The 26,690-nt window shown below is 38.6% G+C and overlaps 1 protein-coding gene across 4 annotated transcripts in view; it reads left to right on the forward strand.

Annotated features, from left to right (window-relative positions):
* Nucleotides 1-26,690, forward strand: part of LOC105251450 (mucin-5AC) — a 283,388-nt gene that overhangs the window by 204,913 nt on the left and 51,785 nt on the right. For all 4 annotated transcript variants that reach the window (XM_025412182.1, XM_025412181.1, XM_025412184.1 and 1 more), the window contains one exon: nt 12,217-12,263. In XM_025412182.1, the coding sequence (XP_025267967.1) occupies nt 12,217-12,263 (47 nt within the window). The remainder of the gene's footprint in view (nt 1-12,216; nt 12,264-26,690) is intronic.

Genomic DNA, 26,690 nt, shown 5'->3' on the forward strand with positions numbered 1-26,690 from the left:
GGGCGTAGCGAATACATTTCAAGCGGGAATACGATTATCTACATATTGGGGGAAGATTCTTGTTGCACTCGTAGATTTATTAGCGGAAATTAGACCCGTTATGGTAGATTCTTACGAAACTTAGAGAAACGGAAGAGGTTGAGCAACAAAGACGCCGTTCATAAAAACAAATCGCGTCTAGATGGTTGTGATGGTTGCGCGAGGGAGACTGTTTTTTTTTATTTCAGCCTACATATTTCAATATTCAATAACAATATTTAAGAAACTGAGAGTAAGGGAATGATTCTTTATGCATCTAGATTATTTTCCTATTTTTCACAGAAATATTATCATTGAAATTTTCGTTATTATTTATTATATTTATACTATTTTACTAAGTTTTTTTGAATTTAGATGCAACTTTAAATTTTTAAACTGAATTTTTTTGTTTATTTATTTGTGACAATTGTGCGAGAATTATTTTTCACTTTCTAATTTTTTCTTTATCTGAGAAGAATATATGTATGTCTAAAATCGTCGACAGCGAAAATGTTAGGGAAGATTTTTCATCAGTTATCGTCAAAAGTATGATATTCGACAATAAAATTATAGTAATAATCGAGTGAAAAATGCTCGATGATGCGTGAAACGACATAACTTTGTCTTCAAAACTGTGACAATGTATAATTTTGCTCGCACAAGAGCGATATGCGCCCTAAAAGCGTTTTTACGAGCGATTATCGTCGCAGAATCTTTGGAGAAGCATCTCCGAAATGAACGCTAAAAAAGTTGAGATTTGCCAATGACAGACACATTATAAAGAGAATCGCATTATCAAAATAAACTAACCATCTTCCTGACAGAAGAGAGAAAAACCGACTGTTAAGGATTTCCAATGACATTTTCAAAAACATTAAACTATCCGATCTATTCCGATTTGCAATCATTTTTTTTTATCATTTTCTTATCTCTTCTCGCGATGTTATAGAAAAGAATCTGTGTAACACATTCGATAACTCTTATTCTTTTAATATTATTAAGGATGAATAGTCGAGTATCATGAATTTTGTTTTAAAATAATGTTTCGTTGATACACGTATAATACATCTGTTATTTTATTTTAGAAATGCAGCAAACATCGATGATATAAAATGAAATTATTGAACGATATATCTATAATTTATTCTGCAATTATACTTTAAGTAGGCAGTTTACATAATGGATCAGACTATGGATGTTAAGATAAAATAATTATCTTTATGATAACGCAGTCTCGGTGTAATGTCTTTACATATTCCACTCGGACGAATATTTCACTCTAATGTTTTCACCCTTTTCGGGATCCCCCTTCGCGAGAAATCGCAACTTTCAACCTCTGGAGTACGGATTCTTTGCCACCTTTGTTCTCCCGAATTTTTCACACGCTCTCTTTTTCTCTCTTTGTCTCATACTTTCTACCCTTCCGTCCCTGTTTCCCTCGCGCCTTATCCTTTCCTCAGAAGCAAGACTAAGACTTTTTTTCACTTTCCACACATGTTTCATGGGTATCAGCCGACTCGGTAGGAAGATTTGCAAGTTAAATGGCATAAACGAGAAGGCTGAACTGCTATTTTTTAACTCTCTGTCTGCTTTCCCGGTCCGCTCGACAGAAAAGATATATCGTCATTTCTATCGAAATTTCTTTTAACATCCCATATATATATAAAAGTGAATATTAAAATCTTTAGGCTCCTGAGGATATATAATATTAATAATATGAATTCATTTCCTTCCATTACATTATTTCTAACTTATTAAAATGTGGATGAAAATGATTATACTAATTTATCTAATTATTCAAATAGTCGTTCGCGCAAATGTTAAAGACTCGCGCGATTTGTGTCATACGCAGCGAATAGAACCTGCTCGCGAATAACATCCACCGCAAGAAAATAGATATCAATAATAGTCCCCTCGTGACGCGCGTGCCTGCTAATTTATTTCTCTATGAATATCCGAAAAGGCACCCTTTCCTTCCATACACCCGAAGACTACCGGAGCCGTTGTCTTCTGACTCGGGTGGGCGTTGTATGACCGGGACATTAAGACATTGTTCGCATGATTTACACGCCGATTTGCATTCACGCGTCGGCCATATATCAGACGAATGCTATGCGTGAACTTGCGCGCTAGCCTGCTCGCACCTTTGCCACTCACTAAACTCTATTGTGAATTCATTACTTTGAGGAAACACCGCGTCTAGAGTAGATTCGGGATTCATATGCGTGAAATGAGATTTTGAAAATCTTACTACCGAATATATAATCAAAAGATGTTTCATAAAATAATTTTTATCAAAACAATTGACTTTTAAGAATTTATTTTTTTTATTCTTTCCTACATTCTAAAAATTCCTTTACTTTCTCTTTCTAATTTTATTTAAAAAATATTTAAGTTACTTTCTTAGATATTCCTGAATGTTAAAGATTCTGCAGAAAAATTTGATGATTAAATTAATTGATAATGATAATGAGAAATTATATTGATAATGAGAAACAATCATCTTCAAATTCTTCAGAAAAACTATTTCATTATTTGTATTGAGCAAATACTTATAACATTCTTCATATGGTATAATTCGACACTAAAATTAATTATAAGATGAGAAAAATATAATATTTCACTATTCTTTGCGGTATCGTTCGCACATTCTGGCGAGATCGTAAACTTATGGAAGAATGTAATTTAACAAGAGACAGAGTGGTGAGAGAGAAACGCAGTGATCCTGAAGAATATTAACCCAGACTTGTTTCAAGAGATGTAACGTTAAACCTGTTCTTCTCGCGTTTATATACACACGTACATACATCGCAAATTCGTACATACACGCTTACATCTTGCGAGGGTGACTGGGTGCTCACGTGCGAACGAAGCATCCTTCGCCAGGAGCTGAACAGCCACTGATGAACTTGAGTCATCGATCATCCAATTAGCCGGGCGATCAATCATCCCGCTGCCATTTGCCCCGAGCCTACGGCCCTCGAACGGGTTACCGCTTGCTTACAAGCATGGTCCAGCAGCATCCTTCCGGCGTGGCCCGGCGGCGCGTTTTACCCGCTGGACGCGCCGGGCTCGTGTAATCAACCCTTTTCAACGCGCTCACCTTCGACGTAACATTAACTGCTCCGCCTCCTCTGCTTCGTCGCGACGCGACTTTTTCGTCTCATCTCGAGCTTCCTGGCGATCAATATTTTCAGTGACATCACGACAAACAGTAATTATGTATCATAGGAGAAGTTCGTCTTTGTATAACTGTTAATTCGAATGCTTGAACTAACGAGAACTTATTATAGAAATAATTTTCAAACAATATAAATTGAACCGACAGAGTTTAACTTATGTAATAATTAACGATCTTTATAAATTACAGATTCTAAGTTAAAAATATAAAATTATAAAAAATATAAAATTATAAAAGTGCTTATAAGATAACAATCAAAATGAATAGAGGAAAACAGGCAAAAAACCACAGCGCTAGGTTAATGATAGCTACAATTAAAAGAAAATTTTAATATATAATAAGTCAACACATGTTCATATAAAAATAATCAGTTGACGCTTAATTAAAACGACGATTCTAAGTTAAACACACGAATGTATTATAAAGTCGCTCTAATAAACTTAAATCTAATTGCAATATCTCTGTGTGAGAAAAGAAAAGTTTAACGTGTTTTTAAGATTTTATCTTTACTTATTTTATTTTTTATTTTTTATTTTATCTCTAATTATTTTATTTTTAATTCATGAGAGGCAAACTAAATGAAATTCGATAGAAATGTGAATATTCTGAATGAATTTTAAATAATCTCATTTATAAATAATAGAATAATATATTATCTAGTTAATTCGCGCAATATTGTATCAAGAATGACATATATATCGAATATATAACACGTCGATATCTTGCGCTTCGAAGAAACGGCACCGTAGGCGATCGACGAAATACATTAACGACTCAAGATACACGAGAGTGAACACATCGGAATCGGTGTCTTCGCCTTCGTCTGGCGGCGATAGTCCTCTTCTCCTACCCCCTTCCCCCAACATCCTGCTCGTTACCGTGTTAGCACGGTAACGCACTCCGCGTAAACTAGGGACGCCTTTGCTTCTTCGTTCGCGATCGGAGGGGAATGAAGACGCGTCGATATATCGGATAATAATGCGCGCGATATGACGCGTGAGTTGTTAATTCGCGCGTCGCGTCCGATGCACATGACGCGAACTCGCGAATCTTCCGCCCTACACATCCCTCCATCCCTCGCGTTCCACGCTCTCGTTTCTCGTTCGTCTCTCCGATGTTTCCGCGCGACTTGCCACCAATAGCTCGATCCCTCCCTTACGTTTTTCCGCGGAACAAAAAAATTTCCCGCTAAATCGACCGCACTTGACCCGAGATATTGCCGAGCAGTTGCCTTGATGCGATTAAAATCGAGATGCGGTGCGTTATCCCTTTGGAAAGATCTCGAGACACAAAGTCAAATTTTTTAATGTAATTATTTAAAATTGAAATTTCTCTTGCAATGGAAAATTAAATTTTTTATGAATTAAATGTTTTCTATTAACAACATTTTCATAATTGGAAGATTACAACGAATTTGCAGAGCATTTAAGAGTTTGTATGTATTTAAGGATTTAATGAAAAAGTGATGATGTTATGTGCGCAATGATATACTGAAGATCGTAAGATGCAAATTGTTAGTCTTGAGGATGGATAACGGGATGAACTGGCCCCAAAAATTGGAGGACGAGCCTCACACTCTCCGTATAGCCGCGCCATGTTTAATTTATGCTGATAGATCTTTACATTCCAAATTGGCTTTTAAGCTCCATTTATTTAAAGGCACATCGAGCTCTACGTAGGTAGCGACTCGCTTATTGGCTGCCTAGCTGCGTCTACCTGCGAGCAGCCGCGCCGGCGCGGCTCTCTCTTCTTCTCGATTTATATCTATTTCCATAATTTCCTCTTAGCTGATAATTCACCACCGTCGACGCAACGTTTCCTCCCTCTCTTTCAGAATGCTCACCTCGGAGCGTTGTTACGATAGATGCAGGAACTAGTGCGACCCTCCCATCGCGATTGCCTGTTTCTTCGTCGTGCTCTGAATTGTAATATTGGCAGCGCAACATTACATAATAATAGTTGCATTTTTATGTTTGCTTTAATAAAAGAAATATTGGACAGAATTTACAGATTAGAAGATTTTAAAATTAGAAAGATATATTATCTTAAAATTAATGAGAAGGAATAAATTAATAATATAAGATTGGCTAATATTTTGATTATGAATTGAAATAAATATATTATTATTAAGGGAGAAGAATGAAAAAGTATACACGAATATTGTAATAAATTACGATGTCGATCTATTATAACAGAAACGTGAGATGCTAACTTTCGAAGACTCATTACGCACGTGTTATATATTTCTTTGGTAAGGAAAGATATCCCATAGACTTTGTTCATCAAGGTGTCTCGTCACGTGTATGCGTCTCGAGTACTTAAGTTCTTACGCTTACGAAAATATTTCCCGAGAAGAGCAGTGCGATAACCAGAGCCGCGTTTCTGGCTGACTGCTGCTACCTTGAGGTGCCGAGCGGAAGACGATGCTGGGCGGAAGCCAAGGGTGGCTCGAGACCACCCGCCGCGCGCTAAGCCGATAGGCCGTGAATCTATGGGGTGGGCGCGGGAACGAAAACCTAAGTGTTGGGCGGAAAACGTCTCTTTAATGCTCTTAGCGTCGTCACGCTACTTCTGCGAGCTCCCGCTTTCTTCGCGACTCCTCTTCCTGCGACGTCGAATAAATATACGTTCGGCGTTCAAATTACAGCAAACGTCCGAGTGAGAGATCCCGGTGGTTGCTCTCTATTCATCCTAATAAGATATTTCTAGAATTAGGAAAATAATAAATTTTTCTATAGTAGGTGAACTCTTCAAACTTTTTCCAGAAATATCGCATAATTTTTTTAATAAAAATAATTACATAAAAGACAACAAAATGTGGCAAATTTGTAAACAAATTTTTGGTCACTTTTTAAATAAAATATGTAGATTCTGCATATAAATTAAGGAGAAATATTCGCAATTTGTGTATTTTAATCACAAAAGCTATCTTTCGCCGACTCAATCTCTACCTTGCTTCACTTCTCTTTTCCTCTCTCTTTCTCTTCCGTTAGAGTTATCTCCCATGAGTGAGTCCATCGCGGTAGTGCATTCACACGTTTTGAAAGGAGAGTTTAGCGGCGCTTTCGCATCGACTTCGACGAGGCAATCCCTCGTCGACGATGGTCCCTGTCACTGCGTGCCCGTGACAGCCGGCAATTAACAGCTCGGGACTCTCTTTCTCTCTCTCTATCGACGTGCCCTCGCCAGGCGCTAACGTGGAGCGCTAGAGCGCCACGCTAGACGTTCGCTTAAATAATTGTCCCCCGTCGGACGGTTAAGACACCGATTTGCTGTCGACATGTTTTCTCTTTCCCATGCCCATCGTTTTCTCATCCTCCTTCGCTCTTTCGATCTACCGGGCGAGTTCTCGTCACCACCCGCGACGCCAGTCGATAACAGTCGTCAATTTGGCCGTCGTGTTTTCCGATTATTCCCGATTTATTCCAGACTCCCACGGGATGCTCTCTCGCCTCTACGATTTATCTTGCGCGCCTCAAGAGCACCATCAAGAGGATGGCGATAACTAATGCCCGGTCGTGCTCAATGTACAGTGGCAAACGTGCTCTCCATGATGATCAGCTGTTCCATTCGTATCAATTTTCTTTCGTATTGAAAATTTCTTATCGATTCATCTCAATTACGAGAGAATTAGGCGGCTCGAGGACGTCTTCTCGTCTCGGTGCCTGTGATGATGGCGTTTAAAATGATTACCACTCCATTTAACTTCCTCGCTACCTTACCAAGTATAGCACATTATTCCCAGGAGCGAAGAGAAGAATCATTGTTAGACAAATGGGATGTTTTATCTGCCATTATGACTTTTTATTTGAGCTCCGATTACAGCGGATATAGGGATACCTTTCGCAAAGAAACGATCTCGTGTGCCTTCAGATCAACGTCAGACAATCTACACTGTAATGTAACAAGTTACACGAGCAAACGTTATTCTCGAAAGTTTTTTGTCGAGAAATGACAGTTCAGAATAGAGAAAATTTTTCGATTAATGAAAACAAATAGAATTTATTTTATCATGAATGATGGAAAGGCTCATTTGCGAAGAGTTGTGCGTTAAAACGATATTAAATAAAATAAAATATGGCATATATGAAGTAGACATAAAACATTTTTATAAAATTTTCCTCTCTATATCTCTTTTTGTGTCTGCGTCGAAACTGTAAAATCTATATTTTATTATGCGATTATGAGAACTAGCTACAACTTCTGACGACGATATTAAAGTTGCATCCTCGTATTCGAATCGGGGGTAACTTTGAACGATGGTTCAGCGTCGTGATGGAGATATTACGTCGTGAGGCACGAAGCGAGACGTGGCGTTCTGATGACGGGGTGAAAAACGAATAAACGAACGAGCGTTGCTCCCCTTCTCCTCAACCTAACACGGTCATCCTAACTTCGTTAACCGGTAGTACACTGTTTGTACGGTAATCGTACGCGAAGCGAGAGGAACGGACAGAGGGAAAAAGAAGGGTGGGCTGCCGTTATATCACGTCTGGACCTCTTACGCGCTGTTTAACTTATCCATTTAAAACTCAAACACGCGAAACAATTAATTAGTAATTAACGCTGCTCGAAGCAAAGAGGATAGAGAGAGAGAGGGACAGGTCAAGAGAAAGACAGGTGGACGGTTCTGCAGGTGGATAGGGCGTTCTTAAAGGGTGGCTGTTCTACCACCCTCAAAAAGGAAGTATTGAATGGGTAACAAGAGGCTTCCGCGCGAGTGCAAGAAACTTTAAAGTTCGAAACTTTAGTTCTGCTGTTAGCTTCTAATTAGCGGACAAACAACCGGCCTCTGGCATCGTCTATTGGTAGCCTGTAGAAAAGAAATTGTAAACTAAATGCCTACTTACACGTTAATTTTTTATCTGATTTTATCTACTTAAACTGCAAAATTAAGGATAGATATATACATCAAGAGTTGTTAATTTAAACGTATTGTCCATAATTTTGTTATTAGAGGATCAATAAAAATTTCAATATAAATAAAGAATATTTTCTGCACGAAGAAACAATGCAAGAATGTATTTTATAATATATATAAGACGAATTATTGATTTTTTGTTTGAAACTCTTGTTGCACGAATAATATTTCATTTCACTGTCTTTATATTTTTTTCTTGCATCCAGTAACCGTGTCATACCAATCATATTATTACTTATTCTTGTTGTTCGTACGGTACTTTATAATGTTCCGCTTACCGTAATATGATCGACTTTGGAATCGCTGCTTTCGCAATCTTTGTTCCTTTTCCCTCTTCACGCAGTCCTCTTGCAGATTACCTGTCACTCTACAGGCAGATTAACCGCTACTTGCGACATTATGAAAACGTTGGTGCTACCGCTTGCGTTAGTAACGTTTACTCACGAAACGACAAACGCACTCATGCCGCAGGTTTTGCATGGACGGCAGCCTTGTATCGGTCTTGAACGACGGATCGCGGGTTGGCGAAGGGTGGGGATTGCCTGGGGTGGCGAGTCAGGTCACCGTTGGTGCGAGGGTTTCAATATGCTTCGACGGTAGTTACAGTACCCTCTCCGGACCACCGCAGATCGGTCTAGGCGGTGAACGGGTGGATGGCGGGGGTTGGGAAGGGTGGAGGAAGAGGAGGACTATCGTGCTGCGGTATCGGTCGCCTTGGTTATTTAGGAAACCATATCAAAGTTTGAGTTGGCTGCCTGCCGCTGCTGCGCACCCTCCTATCGGCGCCCCCGCCTCTGGACAATGAGGTCTCTTCCGGTCTCGTCGAGGTCGCCCTTGACGTTCGTTACAACGTTGAATAACGGTATCTGAAGCCACTGGAATGGCGACCGAGTGTATGAGAAAATGCTGTAGAAATTTGCCGCTTCGAGCGAATTGCTTTCGTGGATATCGAGAATATTGAGAATTTATGGAACAGTAATAATTTGTCTACCAAAACTTTCTCTTTGCATAAAGTAAATCACCTTTGCATAAATTAAATCACCATAGAAACGTTTACATTATCGCATGAATTAATTTACAATTTTTTTCTATTTAATTGATGAAGCTTTTTATTTTACACAGGATAATATTTTATTGTTTACTTTTAAATTGATGTAATTAAATGTAATTAAAAATCGCTTTGTATAATATATTACAAGTTTATTTTTTCGAAAAACCAGCAATGTTATCTTATTTCCAGTAATAATATTTTTAACATATAATGAAAAATACAATCTATCACATTTATATTTATTATTTATTATAAAAATAAAATAATTTATTAGAGAAATAAAAATAATGTGTAAAAAATAAGCGAAAATAATAGCGAAAACGAGCTGATAAAATAAGTAGATAGATGAAAAGTCAGTATATATCGTACGTAGTTTGCGCATTTCTCGCGGCAACGTAAGGAGGACCAATGGAAGACGACGTGTTACCGCAGTGAATTGTAGAGCGAGAGGAGAAGGCGGTTCTTCTAGTTTCCTGCCAGGTCCGCGGGTTCTTCAGGAAGGGTCTAGAGATTTAATTAAGGCAAGGCGACGGGTAGAAAGACGAGTCGCTACGTCGTGTAAACTCGAGCTCACCCGTTGGCCCCCTAGTCTCCCTTGGCCCTTCCCCCTACCTCGTTTTCTATCCTCGTTTCTGAAACGAGTCAAGTCGGTCTTCCCTTCTCTACACCATTCGAGAGGATCTCTCTCGAAAACTCGTGAGAACGCTGCACACGTCTAGAACGTAGATCTTGTTCGGCCGAGCGTGTGCGTCAAAGTTCGTCAGGCTACTCGGATTTCCAGCGCCAGAAATTCCCTTCAAGAGGGCCATGTCTTATTGCGACTTTCGTAAACCTTGTCACGACGTGGAGACATTTCCAAGTTAGCGAGACGTATGATTAAATGGCATAGAGATGAAAGACTCATCGTATACTATATGAATTTATTATAACACAAAATGTTGAGAAGAATTTATATAAGCAATATTTTTACACTTAAATATTATAACGAAAGCATTACATGCCGCGTTTGATCCAACGGAATAATTATCTGTAAAATTATAAGTTTCTTCTTAAAAGCTCTTTTACCTTATCAGCGTTGGACTTACTGACTCTCTTTATTCAAAGTCCACTTCGAAACAGTGTGCAGGCATCATATACCTCGCGGTTTCAGCGTCAATAATTTGCAAAGGCTGCGGGGCAAATTCTAACCGACTGATTTCACGCATCTGGCGTTTGGTGGTTTAGTCTGGCCCGGTCCGTGCCGTCTTCAAAACGAGAGGATCAGCGAAAGATGTCGGAAACAAGAGAGAAGGTGAGAGACATATAAGTTGGTGGAACAGAGAGAGAGAGAGAGAGAGAAAGAGAGAAAAGGGGAAAGAGGGAGAGAGAGAGAGATGAGAGAAAGCTGGAGCTGGATGGCGAGGGGATGGGCGGATGAAAGCAGAGGGCGAGTGCGGGCAGTCCCTGCCTCGCCGCCGTGGTGGTCCCGTGATCAATATTCCTTACCCCCTTTGCCTTGGCTTACCCCTCCGGCACGATACGGGTGCCCCTTACCTCGGGAAAACCCTCCTTCCATCCATACACCCGCTACCTACGCCCCCGCCCCCTCGGGGGAGAACCCAGCAGAACCTCTAAAACCCCTCTCGCACCCTCGTCTTAATTAGGAGTCTGAATCTGCGGCGGACACGCGTATAAGGGTAGGTCGGAGGAGGTCGAAAGGGGGAGTGTAGGGTGGATGGTTGGGCGATGGAGGCCAGAGCAAATCCACAGACGAGCCTGGTGTCCGAGACATTATTCCCGACTTCGTTGCGATCGCTCGGCGTCACGAATGTCGGAGCCACCCTTTTTATTATTCCCCGAGATAAACACATTTGCGCGTCTTTACTCCTCCGCGCGGGAATCAACGCCGGCTTGCGTCCGGTCCATTTTCTGGACGAAAGAATTTCGCCGTCGACTTCGTCCCTATTTAACGCGCAATTAGCAACATCGCGAGCCCTCGTTCATATTTCTTCGTTCATACGCCTTGGAAATTATTTCTTCCGCAAATAGTTTTTATTCGTTTCCGCGAAAATCCAGTTTGGCGTTTCTCAAAAATATTCTAGATTATTAATTTCCACGAATTTTCTCATGTTAATTTACACTTTTTCTCGTCGCATCTATTCAAGATTTTTAATAAACTTTTGTAGCTGCTTTTACATAAATTTGATATTATTTTATATTAATTTAATGCCGACTATGTAATTTATGATAATAAAATTATCAATTCGATTTCGTTGAGTTTTATTTATGATATTCACCGCGGAATTTTTTTCTATGCGATGTAAAAATCGTGCTAAGTATAATTTGAAGAATGCCGAAAATTATCCTGACAAAGTTTAAGAGAAAATTATGAGTGAAAATGGTAGTGTGATTGTTGTATAGTCGTGATTGCTTCGAAATCATTAATTATAGCGGACACAGAATTTTAAGCAACTTAAATTTGCACGCACGGGCAGCAAGAATATTTACATGCGTGATATATAATATATATAGAATAGTATATGGAGGGTAAGCGGCGGTGGGGCTGAACCGAGAGGATATTGGGGTTAGGCCATTCATTAGATTATGGGAATTCGGTGGTACTCGTCGAAGGGTAAGGAGAGGAAGGGCTGGAGCTCGGCTGCACGATCGAGGACCACCCTACGTGCATTAGTTTAGGTCACAAGGCGCGCCGATGAGATTCAAAACGCACACGCCCAGCGCAAAAAAAAATAAATATCTTCAGCATTATATTCGCGTTGAAATATTTTTTATTTTTATCTAACATTGTATACAACACAATTGAATAAAAAAATCACATTTGCCGAATATAATCTCTCTTATAATATTCGTGATATGTCAAAAAATATATGCAAATAGAATTTACGTTGAATTTACGTTGAAAAAAGCAAAAAGGAAATATATAGTACATGCAAAATAACACACACACATGCGATAAAGTGTATTAGTTTAACTATAAATTTTACAAATATTTAATACATTTTGTAATTTTAGAAAAGTAACTAGTATCTTTTTCTTTTGTTACAGAGCCGTCCCTTGCGAGGCGGGAATATCCCCGCCAAATCATGAACAAGGTAAGTTATATGATTTGAATACGTATTTAATATCCTTTTTTGTTTGAGCATAAAAGGATTATTATAATTATAGCAAAGCATACATGCAAGTGATATGTAATATCGAGAGAATCATTGATGATTTAATAATTATCTCAATTAATAATTATCTCAAATCGTTTTAATATGAAATATCTCGCTTTAATACGAAGTAATTGGATAAAGGAACATATAGCATCATAAGCGAGGATTTGCATCTTTCATCGAAGTGCCTAGCAAGTCAGTTACTAGGGAGGATCGATCTAACACCTTTAATTGGTTTTCGTGCGCCACGACTCTAACATTGCGTGTTCATATCTTTAGTTAACGTCTGTACTCACCGATCAAGGAAATCTTATACGAGCACTTTATGCTATTGCGTACCGAGAATCATGATATACTTGAGAATATGTATTACATTTTATTATGCGCACATCTTGCTTTTTTCGAATTAATTACTATTTAAACGCTAAATTTTAAATCTTCAATTTTAAAATGTATTTTTTCACATATGTATGCTTTCAAATTTTTATTTACTAAGATATTATTAAATAACTTTACTCATAAATAATAAAAACAAAATAATATTAAATCGAAGAAGTGTAAAATTATTATTAGATAACGTTGATTTTTCAATTTTGAGTCGATTATTCAATTTTGACAAAATATTAATATCGTTCCAATTATGCAACTTACAAATTAATAATTATATTGGCTTATTATTAAGATATTTTGTTCTTTTTTAAAGATAAATAATACAACGTAATTTTTAAAAAAACATTTGTCGAGATTGATTGATCTCGTCGAGAGAGTCATTTACATCGACGTGTAAGTTACATATATTTACTTATATATATATATATATATATATATATATATATATATATAACTTAAGCCTCATTTGTAGGCCTTTTATGCGCCGTCTGGCTTTCCTCATTATGCATTGCACATGAGAAAACTTGCTTGGAGAGAATCTCTCTTCATCCCTCCTTCTCTATCTTTCTCTTTCCCATTTACCTTCTCTTTTGCTCCGTGCTGGTTTCTCTCTACCATCTTCGTTCTGGGGGTGCTGAACCATCACCTACCACCTTCTTCGTCTCACCCGTACATCGTTGCCCGTTTCGTACCTCAGCTTCTTTATAAACTTTTAATGACGGCAAAGCCTAATCGAGAGAACGAACAAGCATGCCCGGCCTCGCGAAACTACTAGAGAAAATTGACGTTGGATCTCAATGTTCGATACTCAACCAGCCAACCGTCACTTCGAACGAAAAAAATGTTCAAACAGTCTGCGATAATTGCTGTGCACTTCTCTAATTATTAATTAATTTATTAATATATTATATAGACGAAAAACGCGAGTATGGTATTATAGTGATTTTTAGATAATTTCGAGTAACTTTCTTTATTACATATTCATTATTATATATTATATATTTTATAATGTTATCATAATGTGTTCAATAATAGAACAAGTCTATTCTCAATGAAAAATAAAACTTAGCAAGCACTAAGAATAGAGTAGATTACTCGGCTGTATAAAACTTTACTTCTAAGTATGAGAAAAGACTATATTTATATCTCGTGTATAACTCTTCGCAAATGTCAATTCAATTGAATCAGATTATAAAAAGATATTTTAATTAAAGAAAATATCACATCATACATAAAAGAGAGATTGCATTTATATACTTCTCGGCATTTCCTCCTTCTAAAATATTAATATATTGATACCCGCTCGATAATCGATACAGCCACGATACAATATTACATAAAATATACCGTGATAAGTGCAAGCAGGAAGTTGAAGTTCGAGCTCGAGTTCGAGCGCGCGGGGTGAGGTGCTTTCGATTTGCAACAAATCATTCAGCGTTTACACCCGGCTGCCCGTCCAGTTGAATTAAACTTCCACCGAGAACTTCGTTCTCTGCTTACCCCGGCTCGGAGGTATACATATACACTGGGTATAGCTAACGGTCTGTACCTGCGAACTGCTTCTCGAAGTTCGCTCCCGGTGCCTTCGTGCGAAAGCAGTTAGCTGTTTGACGTAGCGCTCTGCTCGTTACGGACATGTCGGAATTAACATGCCCACATACGATGTATGAGAATCGAAGAGATTAAAGCGATACACAATACTCAGAAATTTAATATTTTTCTATGCTTGTTTCTGAAATTTATTTTTATAGTACGCTAGAATTATTATAGTAATATTAATTATATAAAAATATTATGTTATGAATTTTGAGAAAGACTAACAATTAGAATTATCTATTTTTAAAGAATGAGATAATGAATAACTACTTAAAATTATAAATTATATCCACTTAAAATTTATTAGCGAGGGTGAATTTATATATAGGAAAAGTATATGCTTTGATATGTCAATTGAATTTCTTTACGCACTATCGCTGGTTCGTAAATTTGCTCGTATACGAGCTATAGCTTTTTCTTACCCTCGAAAAAGGGAACAGTGACATAAACTCGTAACGTTCGACTCCTAAAACACTATTAAACTAATCCTTACTTATTTGTTCCTTAGTGCGTACGTCCTACTGCTATTAGATATATCTCCTGATCGTTGCTTACGGCTTCTTTGGGGATGGTCCTGCGGAAATTTGGCGTCCAAAGTTTCTTTCGGATCGTTGCTTTCCGTATTTCACAATTACTGCAATGTTACAAAAATTATTAAATATCCCATGTATTCTATTCTTGTTAAAAATCTTTAAATACAGGAAAAAATTCACTTTACACTTTTAAAATCTGTTGAGAAAGATTGTAGTTGAATACAGTTTGTCAGTAATTCAATAGCTTAATATATTTATATGTATAATAATACGCACCGTTAAAAATTATACATTAATTGAGTGTTAAAATATAGTTTCATAAAAAATATCTGACAAACGTGATTTTTAAATTTCATTGTCACAAGCACTACTCATGAAATAAACGTATCAAGGGTTTTTTCCAGAGGCGTTTAAAGGAGTACCAGTGTCGGAGTGTATACCGTGCGCCATTTAGTGGCGGCACTCTTTCATAAAAGACCTTAATAAAAATCCCAATCTAAACAAGCTTAATTTACGTCCGCCACATAATTACCTACCCCAAGGCACGACTCCCCTTCGCTCACCTCCTCTGCCGCTCGTCGCGAACTACCTCCGGCTCACTCTCCACGGGAGAAAAGGAGAAGCAGGAGAAGGAGGATGGAAGCGAAGGAAGCGCGCACGTCGAGAGCGCACTGAAAAATCTAAGAGGCTTAAAGCATTAAAAGGGTTATATAACATTCATTACCAGCGGGTCAGCCTTTGTGAAATTTCCCTTGGAAGCGCCTTCACTCGGTGGACACAACCTTCTCGCCCCCTTGATTTCTCTCCCATCCAACCCTCTCCCTTACAGCCCTTACGGTCGCCATCTTCTTCTAGTCGATCCGCGTTCTCGCTCTTCCGCAGCATCCAGCATCCCTCGTCTCTGGGGGTGCAGAGTAGTCACGTGACCGCGCCATCGTCCGGCACAAGGGGAGACGGGATGGAAAGTGGCGGAGAAAGGAGAAGAGAGAGGAGGGTCCGCCTCCCTGATGAAGATGTCGCACACGCCGGGGACCCCGGCGAGATTACTCGGGTTAGAACCTGCGGACCCTGGTCAGGGCACATGCTAATTGCTTTATTTGACATCAAGAAATAATGTACTGCTGTTTCCTGGTATGCCGTACTGGGAACTACGCGAGGAAACCAATGGTCCTCCGTTTTCATCTGGCCTCGTCCATTTTCTCTCAATGTCGTTTCTTCGATTATTCCTATAAGTTTCGATGCCTTCCATGACATAGCACTTTCTCTCAAAATCATTACATCTCGCTCAGTATAAGTGTAGACATTAGAACATGCACTAAATTCTTTATTTAAAAATGTCATAATAATAATAGACTGAAAGAATGCACATAAATTAAATACAGGATTCTTAATTATTTATAAAAATATTTTTTTATTTCATGTCGAGTTATGTGTGTTTTATTAAAATCGAGTGTATTTTATTAAAGTAATAATTTTTGATCGTAACTTTTCAAAGAAAACATAATGCTTCCACGCTGCGCCATGTGGAATGCAAAGTACAGAATAGTCGGTTGTAAAAAAGACTTATGCTTTCACTTTCGACTATGCGACTCGATGGATCCAATTCATGGAGCTACGTGAGGCGACTGGTTACGTCAGGGAGGTCAACTAAAGGCCGGACCTAATAACCTTTAGTCAGGCCAATAAACATTTTTCCGGGTTACATATGACGGAATTTGTATGCCAAATCGCGTATATTCAGTAGACGGCGGTACGTTCCGACGCGGGGCACGCGCTTCTCTCGTAAATATGCCTTCGGTTGGCAAAGTGTTATGGAGCGCGGAGGTAAGGGGTGAAAAACGGGGGGGAGGCTTAGAGTGTTAGGGTCGATTCTGGGGTCGCCAAGGGTGCATTTCATCTTCGGAGGCGTCAGCTCGGAGACCGATCGACTATACGGCCGACGTTGGATCATCCATCTTTTATCGAATCGGACCTGATGGCCAGGTTCGCCGCCAACATCGCGGACTCGCAACTTTTGCCTCTCCGAAGACTCCGCGCATCGCCTAAGCGTATACGTCCACATGTAAATAATGGACAGCTGTTTCGATGCGGCAGCTTGTCAAACTTTCTTCTCGCTTCGCGACGCGAAGCTACTTTTCCATTTATTAATCGAGTATCGTATCAGCAATGAAAGCGTTTTCACGAAATACAGTTCGATGTTGATTAGCTAAGTCTGAAGATCGTACTTGCGATATGTTCGACCGCCGTAATACGTTTCCACCGGTATATGCGATTTAATAGTGATCAATGTTCCGTAGACTGGACCATCCATCTCTCGTCGAATGGAAATCCGACATTCGGTGCCAGAAGCCGTTACAGCCACCTCAACTTTCGTCTCCGGTAGCGTCCATCATGTCAGAATAGGATACGCTCTCCAAACCAAACATACATTAATATACATATATACCAGCATCTGTGAAAAAAGTTGAGTCAATGATTGATGTGTGTACCGTTCATAATAATTCTTTCTACTGCTAATCATCCAAATAAGCCGTACAGAAGAATAGTTTTTTCTCGTCTAACAAATATATGAATGGAATTTTTTACCACTTTATAGTTTATTCTTGCAAATTAAAACGTCAGAAAATCAATTTATTAAATTCGTAAGATTTATTTTAATCTTAAAAATTAATAAATATAATTTAATATTTCTAATATAATTTTTTTTTCTTTCTTAGCGTTGTGGATATACAAATAAAATTGTTCGGCGATCAATCAATCGGTTTATTTTTCTATTCAGTTTCTATTGCTCAATTTTTCAAACTAAAAATTTTTACAAGTTATAATATTGAAAAAAGAAAATTTCGCATTAACTTACTTTATTAATGACAATTCAGTATACTCGTGATGCGGTTGAAACAATGAGTCGCATGACGCGTTTAACCGAGGAAATGTAGCGATGCAGAAAACCGAGGGAGTCTTGCGGAGGGGAGGGAGGAGACGTGGGGCTATTTTTGCGGTTAGCGGGGAATAATTTAGGGACGGATAATACGCCGAGGTCGTGCAATTTGGTCGCGACGCCGACGACGGAGAGTGCGTGCTCGTTTTCATACACTTTCTCGCGGGAGGGGTCGAGATCAACGTGTAACGGAGAACGGGGCTCAGGTGTTCCATGGGATAATAGGCGACATCATCCTTGCTTCCCCGATCTCCCCCCGGTACTTGTACCACATCGTCAAACCCTGATCGATGTAATATTCACGCTCGATACACGTCCCAGCTTCTGTAACTTGCTACGCTCCGTACCTGCAAGTTTTCCCTCGAATCTCATCAGCGCCCTTTCGCGTCTTCTCGATGCCTTCGCCGTCGATAATGCCATGACAGTAACACGTCCGTTATACTTCTTATCATTCATCATATTAGATTGATAAGAAAGTATAACACTATCATCCTCCTCAAAATAATTTTAAAATAAAGCTATTATAATTGCAATACTTTTTTTCTACTTGTTTCTTGTACATGTAATATAATGTTAATGATATATTCTAGTGGAAAACGCGAGGAAAAAACGTAGAATTAATTTTTCAAAGAATTACATATCATGTACTCATTTAAAGAGATATATTTTCTCGGAAGAGACGAGTCGTTGTGCTCGTATTTTTCACGAAGAACGTTTTAACTCAGGTTTCCGGTCTCGTCCGTCGGTCAACTAATGTCAGGCTCTTTTCGCGTTTGTAACAAGCATAGGCGGCGGGGTGTCGGTTACTACCCCCGCGTGGCCGTATACTCATTGCGCGTGGTAAACACCCCTCTTTTGTTGGCGGTAGGTCGGAGTTAAGCCGAGGTCTCCCATTAGCGCCGCTTGGAATTACAAAAATAACACTTGTCCCTGCAGCCGAGCGCCCACGGGCAGTCCAGTGTAGTTAAGTAAAATTAAGCTAAAATTTCCGACGAGCCGCGATGTACATTCAACCCCTTTTCCGTCAGCTCGTGGCGGCCGCGCTTACAGAGCTGGCCAACCCTCCGCCGGCCAACCCCCTTCCAGCATCCTCCACTCCTCCACGAACTCACCGGTTTCTCTTTCCACGTATACGTTACACTTCACGCTGCCCCTTTATGCTCGGTGAGCATTAAATATTTACCTTTCGATGAATATGCAAATATAATTATTTACGCGCAATTTAGACGTTTTTACGCGTCCTGCTTGACACTCGACTCCGTCGCTTATCGATGCATTGGCTACTTAAAAAAGTATAATCTTGCGATCTATATCTTTTTCAATCTAATAAGATATATCGCGTTAAAGTCTTCTAAAATTAAATTTCCTTTTCGAGCCACAATTTTTAGGAGAAATAAAACTATGTCGAGATGATCTAAAGGAGGAGGAATTTTCAAATTAAAGATAGAAAATATTCTTTAAATATTTCTGAAAAATATGAATATTTTTAATACTTCAAATTATTTTTTTAGCTTCAATTTTTATTTTGTTATTTATATTATCATTATTTAACGTATATAGGATTGTTAAATTTTGATTGTTAAATTTTGATTTTCAAATCCAAAAGACTCAATTTGAGTATACCATTTTCAAGGTTTCAATCAAATTATATCTGCCAGAGGAACAGGAGCCTAGAAGTTGCTGTCAGCCCGTTCTTATCCCGCCGTCTTTCTCCGCAGGATTAACCTTTAACGTTAATTATCCGCCAACGTACCCGGGGATAGAGATCCCAGACTAGGGCGGCATCAAAGAACCGAGTGTTTAGCTGCAATATCTTTCCGCCGGGCTGCACATTGGGTGACCAGAAAAGAGGGCCAAGAGATTCAAAAGGTGATGTCGGCGGAGATGATTCGCGGTTAGCGAAGGAACTGAAGAAGTCACCTTCAAGTTCTCCATTTTGAGACCATATCTACTTCTCATACATTAATTCAGATTGAGACACACATAAGAAGATATAAAATTTGTTTAAATTATTAACATAATTTTAAAGAAATTTTATTACTGTCTGCGAACTTTTAAGCCCAATAGAGAATTAGAAAGTATACTTAACTTTGAAGACAAGAAACAGCTGATTTCAATTATCAGTCTTAAACCAGATTATCTCATTGTTACGAGATATATCAGTGATCTCTTCTCTTCATAAATTATTTCCATTCCTAAATATAAATTATTCAACAATACATTTGATAAAATTTGCTCGCGTAGAAATCATACTATCGTAATAATAATCAAATTTGTATTGATTGCCTTAAATCATACATTAGAAACTTCATTCAATCATGTTTCGAATTTCTGGTGAACGGGCCAATGTCTGAAAGCCTAAACGCATATTGTTTAAGTAGTGCCATAATTACTCCGACGACTAGTGTCAGACAGGATGCAGCTACGCAGACAAATTGTATCTAATGACCATACGTCGATCATCCTCGAGTTGAGCAAGCGTTCCATGACTGCGTATTCGCGCTGCTGTCGTTAGCATCCTTCCGACTCGACGGCCGACGTCCTAGGGCGAACAATTTCGAGCGCGGCGAGCGAGCGAGCGAGCGACGAAGGGAAAATGTATTCGAGAGTTTCCAATTTGCGGTTGCGGCCTGGTACAGAATAGGGAGCGCGGGTGGGATTGGTCGGCACTGGCACTGGAGTGTGCGGCGCGGAGCTCTATTATGGTAATTATATGATAAATACAACAAGGCCTTGGGCGCTGTCTTCTCCTCCTCGGTCCTCTTTTCAGTCACGCTCAGTCGGCTCAGTTCCTCTCCTCCATCAGCGGCAGGAATCTCGCTCCTCTCTCGCGACTACGTCTCCGCGTCTTTCTACTCGGGGTATTGTCGCTCTTCTCATCCACCTTCTTCTCATTCCCCGCCACTCGTTCGTTCAGCCCCGTCGACGTTTCCACGAGCGAGCATTGGCGGTTTGCCTTAAAATACGCCTTCTCTCTCCTTGCGCGGAATGCAATTAATCTTATTCCCTTTCGATCTCGCCTTCTCCCGCGGCGCCTGTCGCAAAGGGATGAGTAACGTCTCTGGAAGAAGTGTTACCGACTTAATGAAGTACGACTTCTAATGCGTGCCTCGGCGTCGATGTACTCGACTGAGGGAGATTAAGAAAGGCGCGAAGAAAGTCATCCGGAAATCCTAGCTAACACTCGTTTTCATTATCATGGTACGTTTACTAATCGTCTCTTTACAGCGATAAAAAGAGCGGATTAAATAAGCGAAATACTATTAGAAATCAAACACTTTCGAAGGCTCATGATTTCCTTTTTAAACGCGATCGAAATTGAGAGGTGACATGATTCATTCTTGTTGTATAATTTTAAAATTAAGATGATTTCGTGATTTAAAAAATAGAGAAGATCGTTGTATAATTTTTGTCTTCTCTTAAAAATCGCAGAATTAAGAGTTAATTGTTTGAATCTTAAAATATCGAATTAAATTAAATTTATTATAGGATATTAATTAATTTAGGATTTAATGTAATTTGTTCACTCTTTAATGTCCCCATCTAGTCTGTTTTTGGTAAACAAGAAACTATCGTTAACCTTCAACGATACCGCTGCTGCTGTTTCGGTTGCCGCGACGGCAATGGCTTATCTTTCCACTTTAGACGATTGTTCGAAACTCCATGTATCGCCGTGCTCGGTTGGCTCCCCGCTAACAAGCAACAGCGACGACGTCGAGCATTAAACGCGACGCGTTCGCGGCGTAAACTAATATTCCTCTCGGGCACAGAGGGGTGAATCGCGGCGCTCGCGCGCGCGCAGGCAGGATCATTATAAATAGTCATAATTACAACAGTCGCGCGTGCTTAATTCAATTAGGCTGATTAACGTTGTACGTTGCAACCCCGTCTCTCGCGCCTCCTCTCTCGGCAGCGCAACGGCAGTCGAAGTTCGGGTCTGGCTGGTCCTAAGGGCAGAGCACAGCAGTAAAATATACGCGGTATCCTGGCCAGGATCCCGGGACTGCGGCGCCACGATATTATGCTTATGCATAGACAAGTTATAGCCTGGCTAATATGATTATCTCTTCGACGGAAGGCAGAGCGAACGTGGAAGAGGGACCAGTTGCAGCAGCGTCTGCAACCTTCTTCTCGGAGTTCGATTATCGAGGAAATGAAAATGGAACAGTATTTTCGCGTATTTAGCTAACATTTTCTAAGTAAACAGTTTATCGTAACCAATTTTGAATTCCCCAGATGCAACACTTTATTGATATTTTAAAGTTTTGCAGACCAAAGTTGTTTCTATAAAAGAAAAAATATATGGCTAGATATAAAACATTTATACTTTTATTTATAATTTTTCTCTCTCTGATATTGATTGCTTCAATTCAAAGATATAATTGAGTACGATACTTGCTCATAATTAAAAATTAATCTTTGTAAAAGATATGAAATGGAATATATATTTTAAAATTCGCATTATTATTTTAGATTAAAAATAAGATTAATTGTGTATTTTCACAATGTGTTAAAATTTAAAACATTTAATTAAAATTTTGTCGGTTAATAATTAAAAGCTGAAAAAAATTCTGAACATTCTTTTCGACAATCATGTTATCTGTGTAACATGAATGTTCTTCGATATTATCTCAAAAGACACTTTTGTTTTCTCCCAATTGGAAATCTAATAAGAAAAAATTAGAACGAGAAAATGGCAAGATTATTAATGATCGTGGAGTTGGAGGGTTACGAAGTAAGAATGCGAAGGGTGCGTCGTTTGGATTTGTCGTGGGCGGGATCGAAGCCGAATAAATTAGCCCCTCCGCGAGAGCGCGGCCGAGATATAAAATTTTGAATATGAATGGACGGTTTTGCATCCGTGATGAGCTCTTATTCGAGAAACAAAGCGCAGCTGACGAGAACATATGTAGATGAAGGCGGGCGCGAGAAATCCATAATCCGCCGGATCCTTCGGCTTCTTAAACGCAGCCGCGTCCTTCGACGTCGTTATGACAACCTAACTCGATTAATCTAATCGTGCCTCAATACGAGAAGGAACACGCGAGATCTCTTTATGTAGATTTTATGTAACTTGTGCATTTTAAATCGTAACAAGCTATTCCAAGAGTCTATTGCAGCTTCTCGAGTCATGCGTCTTGCGCTATAAATGCGGGATATCATATTATAATTAAAATGATCGAATGAACATTGGCCGAACGAAGCCTACGTTGACGTGGCTCATCGTTTCCCATCGAAGCCTAGGATGCCTCAGCATCGCAAAGGGGATAAAGAGAGAAGAAGGTAGGGATGAAGAAGGAGAAACCTCTCTCATCTCGTCTATCCCTTTCGCTAAACTCATCACCCACCGGTAATTCCATCGATGCTTTAAGCATGAAGGGTCTCTTCAAGGGATGTAGTCGTGGTTGTAACCTACTAAAACGAGCTTAACGAAGAAATAGTTCGACTTTCGATTCGATCGTGATGCACAAATATATTGCCACGTACAATTTTCTATGCAAGAAACATTTTTTTTCAAAAAAATACATAATTAATAAATATATATTCTTTTTTAAATCAATCTAGAATAAATATATTATAATTTATACACACATAAGTGCATACGTCTATGCAGTATATAATATTTTATAGACATATTAGGCTTTATTTAAGATGATTCATAGCAAAAATTAAACTTTATGAGAATGCAATGAAAATCTATGTAACGATACTAGTAGAGGGACGAATATTGTGTTACAAGTGCGAGATGTACCTTAATGCCCATTACCTTCTCCTGATCTTCTTTGACTTCCAGTCATTCATACGAATGTTACGCGTAATGCGGGCGCCGATAACGCCGATCCGTCCTCATAGAAACGGGCCAGCATTTAATACCATCCCGTTGAATATTCCCTCGAATGGCCCTCGATATTGAATTGGCTTCTGCCTAATTGTAACCTCGCTCGTCGCGAGGGTCCCATTCACTTGTAAACGACATTTGCATAATTTTTACATTGCCTCTCGTGTAATCGATTTGAACACCGACGGTGATCTCTCTCTTCCGTTTCTTTTTTTCTCTTCTGTCATTTGAATTCGTGTAAGCCTTGTCCCTCTTCGTCGATCATCGAAGTTAGAATTGCTAAGTAATTATGCTAAATTTGTGCTGTTGCGTATCTCGCTAAAACATACTTAAAACGTATAAATTAATTTATTGTCTTTTATTATATATCCTTAATTTATATTTTCAAAAGTGATTTAAAAGCTGTTATTTTCCAAGGTTAATTTAGAAATTCTCGAAATACTTATACAAATATATATAATATTTAAAGTAAACCAATTTTTTATTTGATCAAGTCACAATTCTCTTTCCAAATCCAAGGAGGCATAAAAATTACTTCCCATGCGTTTAAGCGAGTTTCAAAGTTTCATCAAGCATAAATGCAGCGAAAGCAGTGAGCAGTGATTCGAGTAAAACGTTAAATATCACGATAAATGTATAAGTGGTATGAAGATTTCTATATGGATCCTTCATAAAGTTACATCGCCGGCCAGCGATTAATAAATTTTTTTTCTGCGCCGCGAAAAGAAGAGGAGGGAGATAGGCGAATGCGAAGGGAGACAGCGAAAAAGTTGTACACCAATTAACGGATTGAAGTGCCATCAGATGCAGGCCGACTTCGAGAGGGTTCGGGTCGCGAAGTCCTCGAAGGGTTGGACTATCATTAGCGAGCCGCCACTTTAAGCGGCGGTTCGCCCTCACTGCCAAAAGAAAGAAGTTGAAAAGACTCGACTGGCCGACGATCGTTTGACTCGTACCACTTCCGCCATAGATTGCCTTTTGCTGCGGCTATTCCTCCTTGGCAATGCATTTTTACTCACTGTGTCCGGCAGTAAATTTTAGTACAAACCTTGTACAAACTTGTGTCGGATAGAGAGATACATATTACGAGATGAAAAAATTTTCATATCCCCATGTTAATAGATTAAAATTAAATGTAACTTTAATGTAACTTTAATTTTAAAATTATGAAAAATCTTAGAGAATATACATATTATGTTTACATATCAGCTTAATGAAAGTAATCTTGTTGTTATTGAAATTTAGTTATTGAAATGCGCTATTTTATTATACTTCTTTAATTTTTAATTTTAAGCTTTATAAAATTATTAACTTTATTAAGCTTTCTAAAATTATTAACAATATCCAATATCAATCATAGGCGTTATTATAATATCATTGTTTGCGATATTTTTAGAACATCTTGAAATTATATATATTAAATTATATATATTATTATTATATATATTATATATATTATATATATTATATATATTATAATATGAAATTAAATATATTAAATTGCATTATTATTAAATCCATTTATTAAATTGAGAAATATATTTAAGTAAATATAAATATATAGAAAGAATATTTAAGAAAATTAGAAATGTTAATGTTTTTAATTGCCCGTATAATTTGTATTAAACGTTTGTAAAATCATCGCTGAATGCGAAATGTTCAAATTTCTGTGTTGATAAGATAGTTCAGATGATGACGGATTATTAAGGAATCTGTAAGGTGACGTGGTTAGAGGGCTTAGAGCAACTTCGAGGGAGTTAACGCGGAATCGGAATGCGTAATGGACGGTACGATATTGGATTACCAATGAGCATCTGTCAAGATAACTCGGCCATTTCGATCTTTCATAGAATTTTATTCCTTCTTTAAAATTTAAATATTTTTTAAAATATATTTTTAAATTAATTTTGTGCCTAATTAAAATACTTTTTGCAACTTGACAATACTAAATTTGTTGAAAAAAAAAACATTATCTCTGACGATAAATTTAATAAGCTGGTTTGTCATGCGTTGAATAAATAAAATTGTATTACATGACATTTTATGGATGAGATGTTTTTTATTTAATACAACTATCTTTTCCTTTTGGAATAAATATCTATGTCAAAAGTCACGCACACACATATTATTATTTATTGAATTTTATTTTCTATTTTTGTTAATTAAATTATGTATCGTTAATCAAAAATTGGCGTACTTGTTATGAGTCTCATATATAATAACACTTGAAAAATTGCCTTCTTACATTTATTAACATTGAAAAATGATGTAAAGTACCCTAAAATATTATCTAAATTATATCCATAATTTTTGCCTTCACGCTCTCAATTGATCTTTACCCATGTTAAATTTTCTCTTTAAAAAAGCGGAATTTGTTTCGCGAATTGCTGGCGAGAAATCATGCGAACAACACGGTATTCAGACTAGTAGCGTGCGATGTGGCGCGTCATTCGTCAAAATGGGGAAAGTACGCCGGTGAATAAATACGTCTGCGTCGCGCATTAAACGCGTACTCGCGGATACGTCGAGATAACGTCGAGTCGATTCGTCCACCGCTCGGATCTGCCATGAAGAGCAAGGGTGACAGAGAGGAAGGGAGAAAAAGAGAGGCAGTGGGTAGCAGATAAATAGAGAAGGTGGGAGGGAAAGCTCGTCGCCGCGAGGCATGCAATGCCGGCTGCGAAACAAATGGAACGATCGCAACGGGGGTGGAAATAAAGCATCCCCGTCGCGTTCTACGGCTGTAACTGAAGCGGGGTTGAATCCGAGAGGAGAGAGAGAGAGAGAGAGAGAGAGAGAGAGAGAAAATAAGAATAAAAAACACGCACATACATATACATGCGCTTGCTCTCGATCTCCGGATTGACGAGCGCTCGACCGTGCAAAAAAGCCGAAGCACTTTTCCGTGTTCGGAGCTGCGTCCGAGCTCTTCAATGTCGCGTCGACGTAGATTGTTTCGGCGAACCTGATTCACCACGACAGATAGAAATACAATTGGAAGATATTAATCGCACTGCTGCAGTCTGAGGAAAAATATAAAAAATAAAAAGTGCTTCGTTTATTGTATA

Source organism: Camponotus floridanus, unplaced genomic scaffold, assembly GCF_003227725.1.
Source record: "Camponotus floridanus strain SB8 unplaced genomic scaffold, Cflo_v7.5 scaffold49, whole genome shotgun sequence".
Classification (NCBI taxonomy): Eukaryota; Metazoa; Arthropoda; class Insecta; order Hymenoptera; family Formicidae; genus Camponotus; species Camponotus floridanus.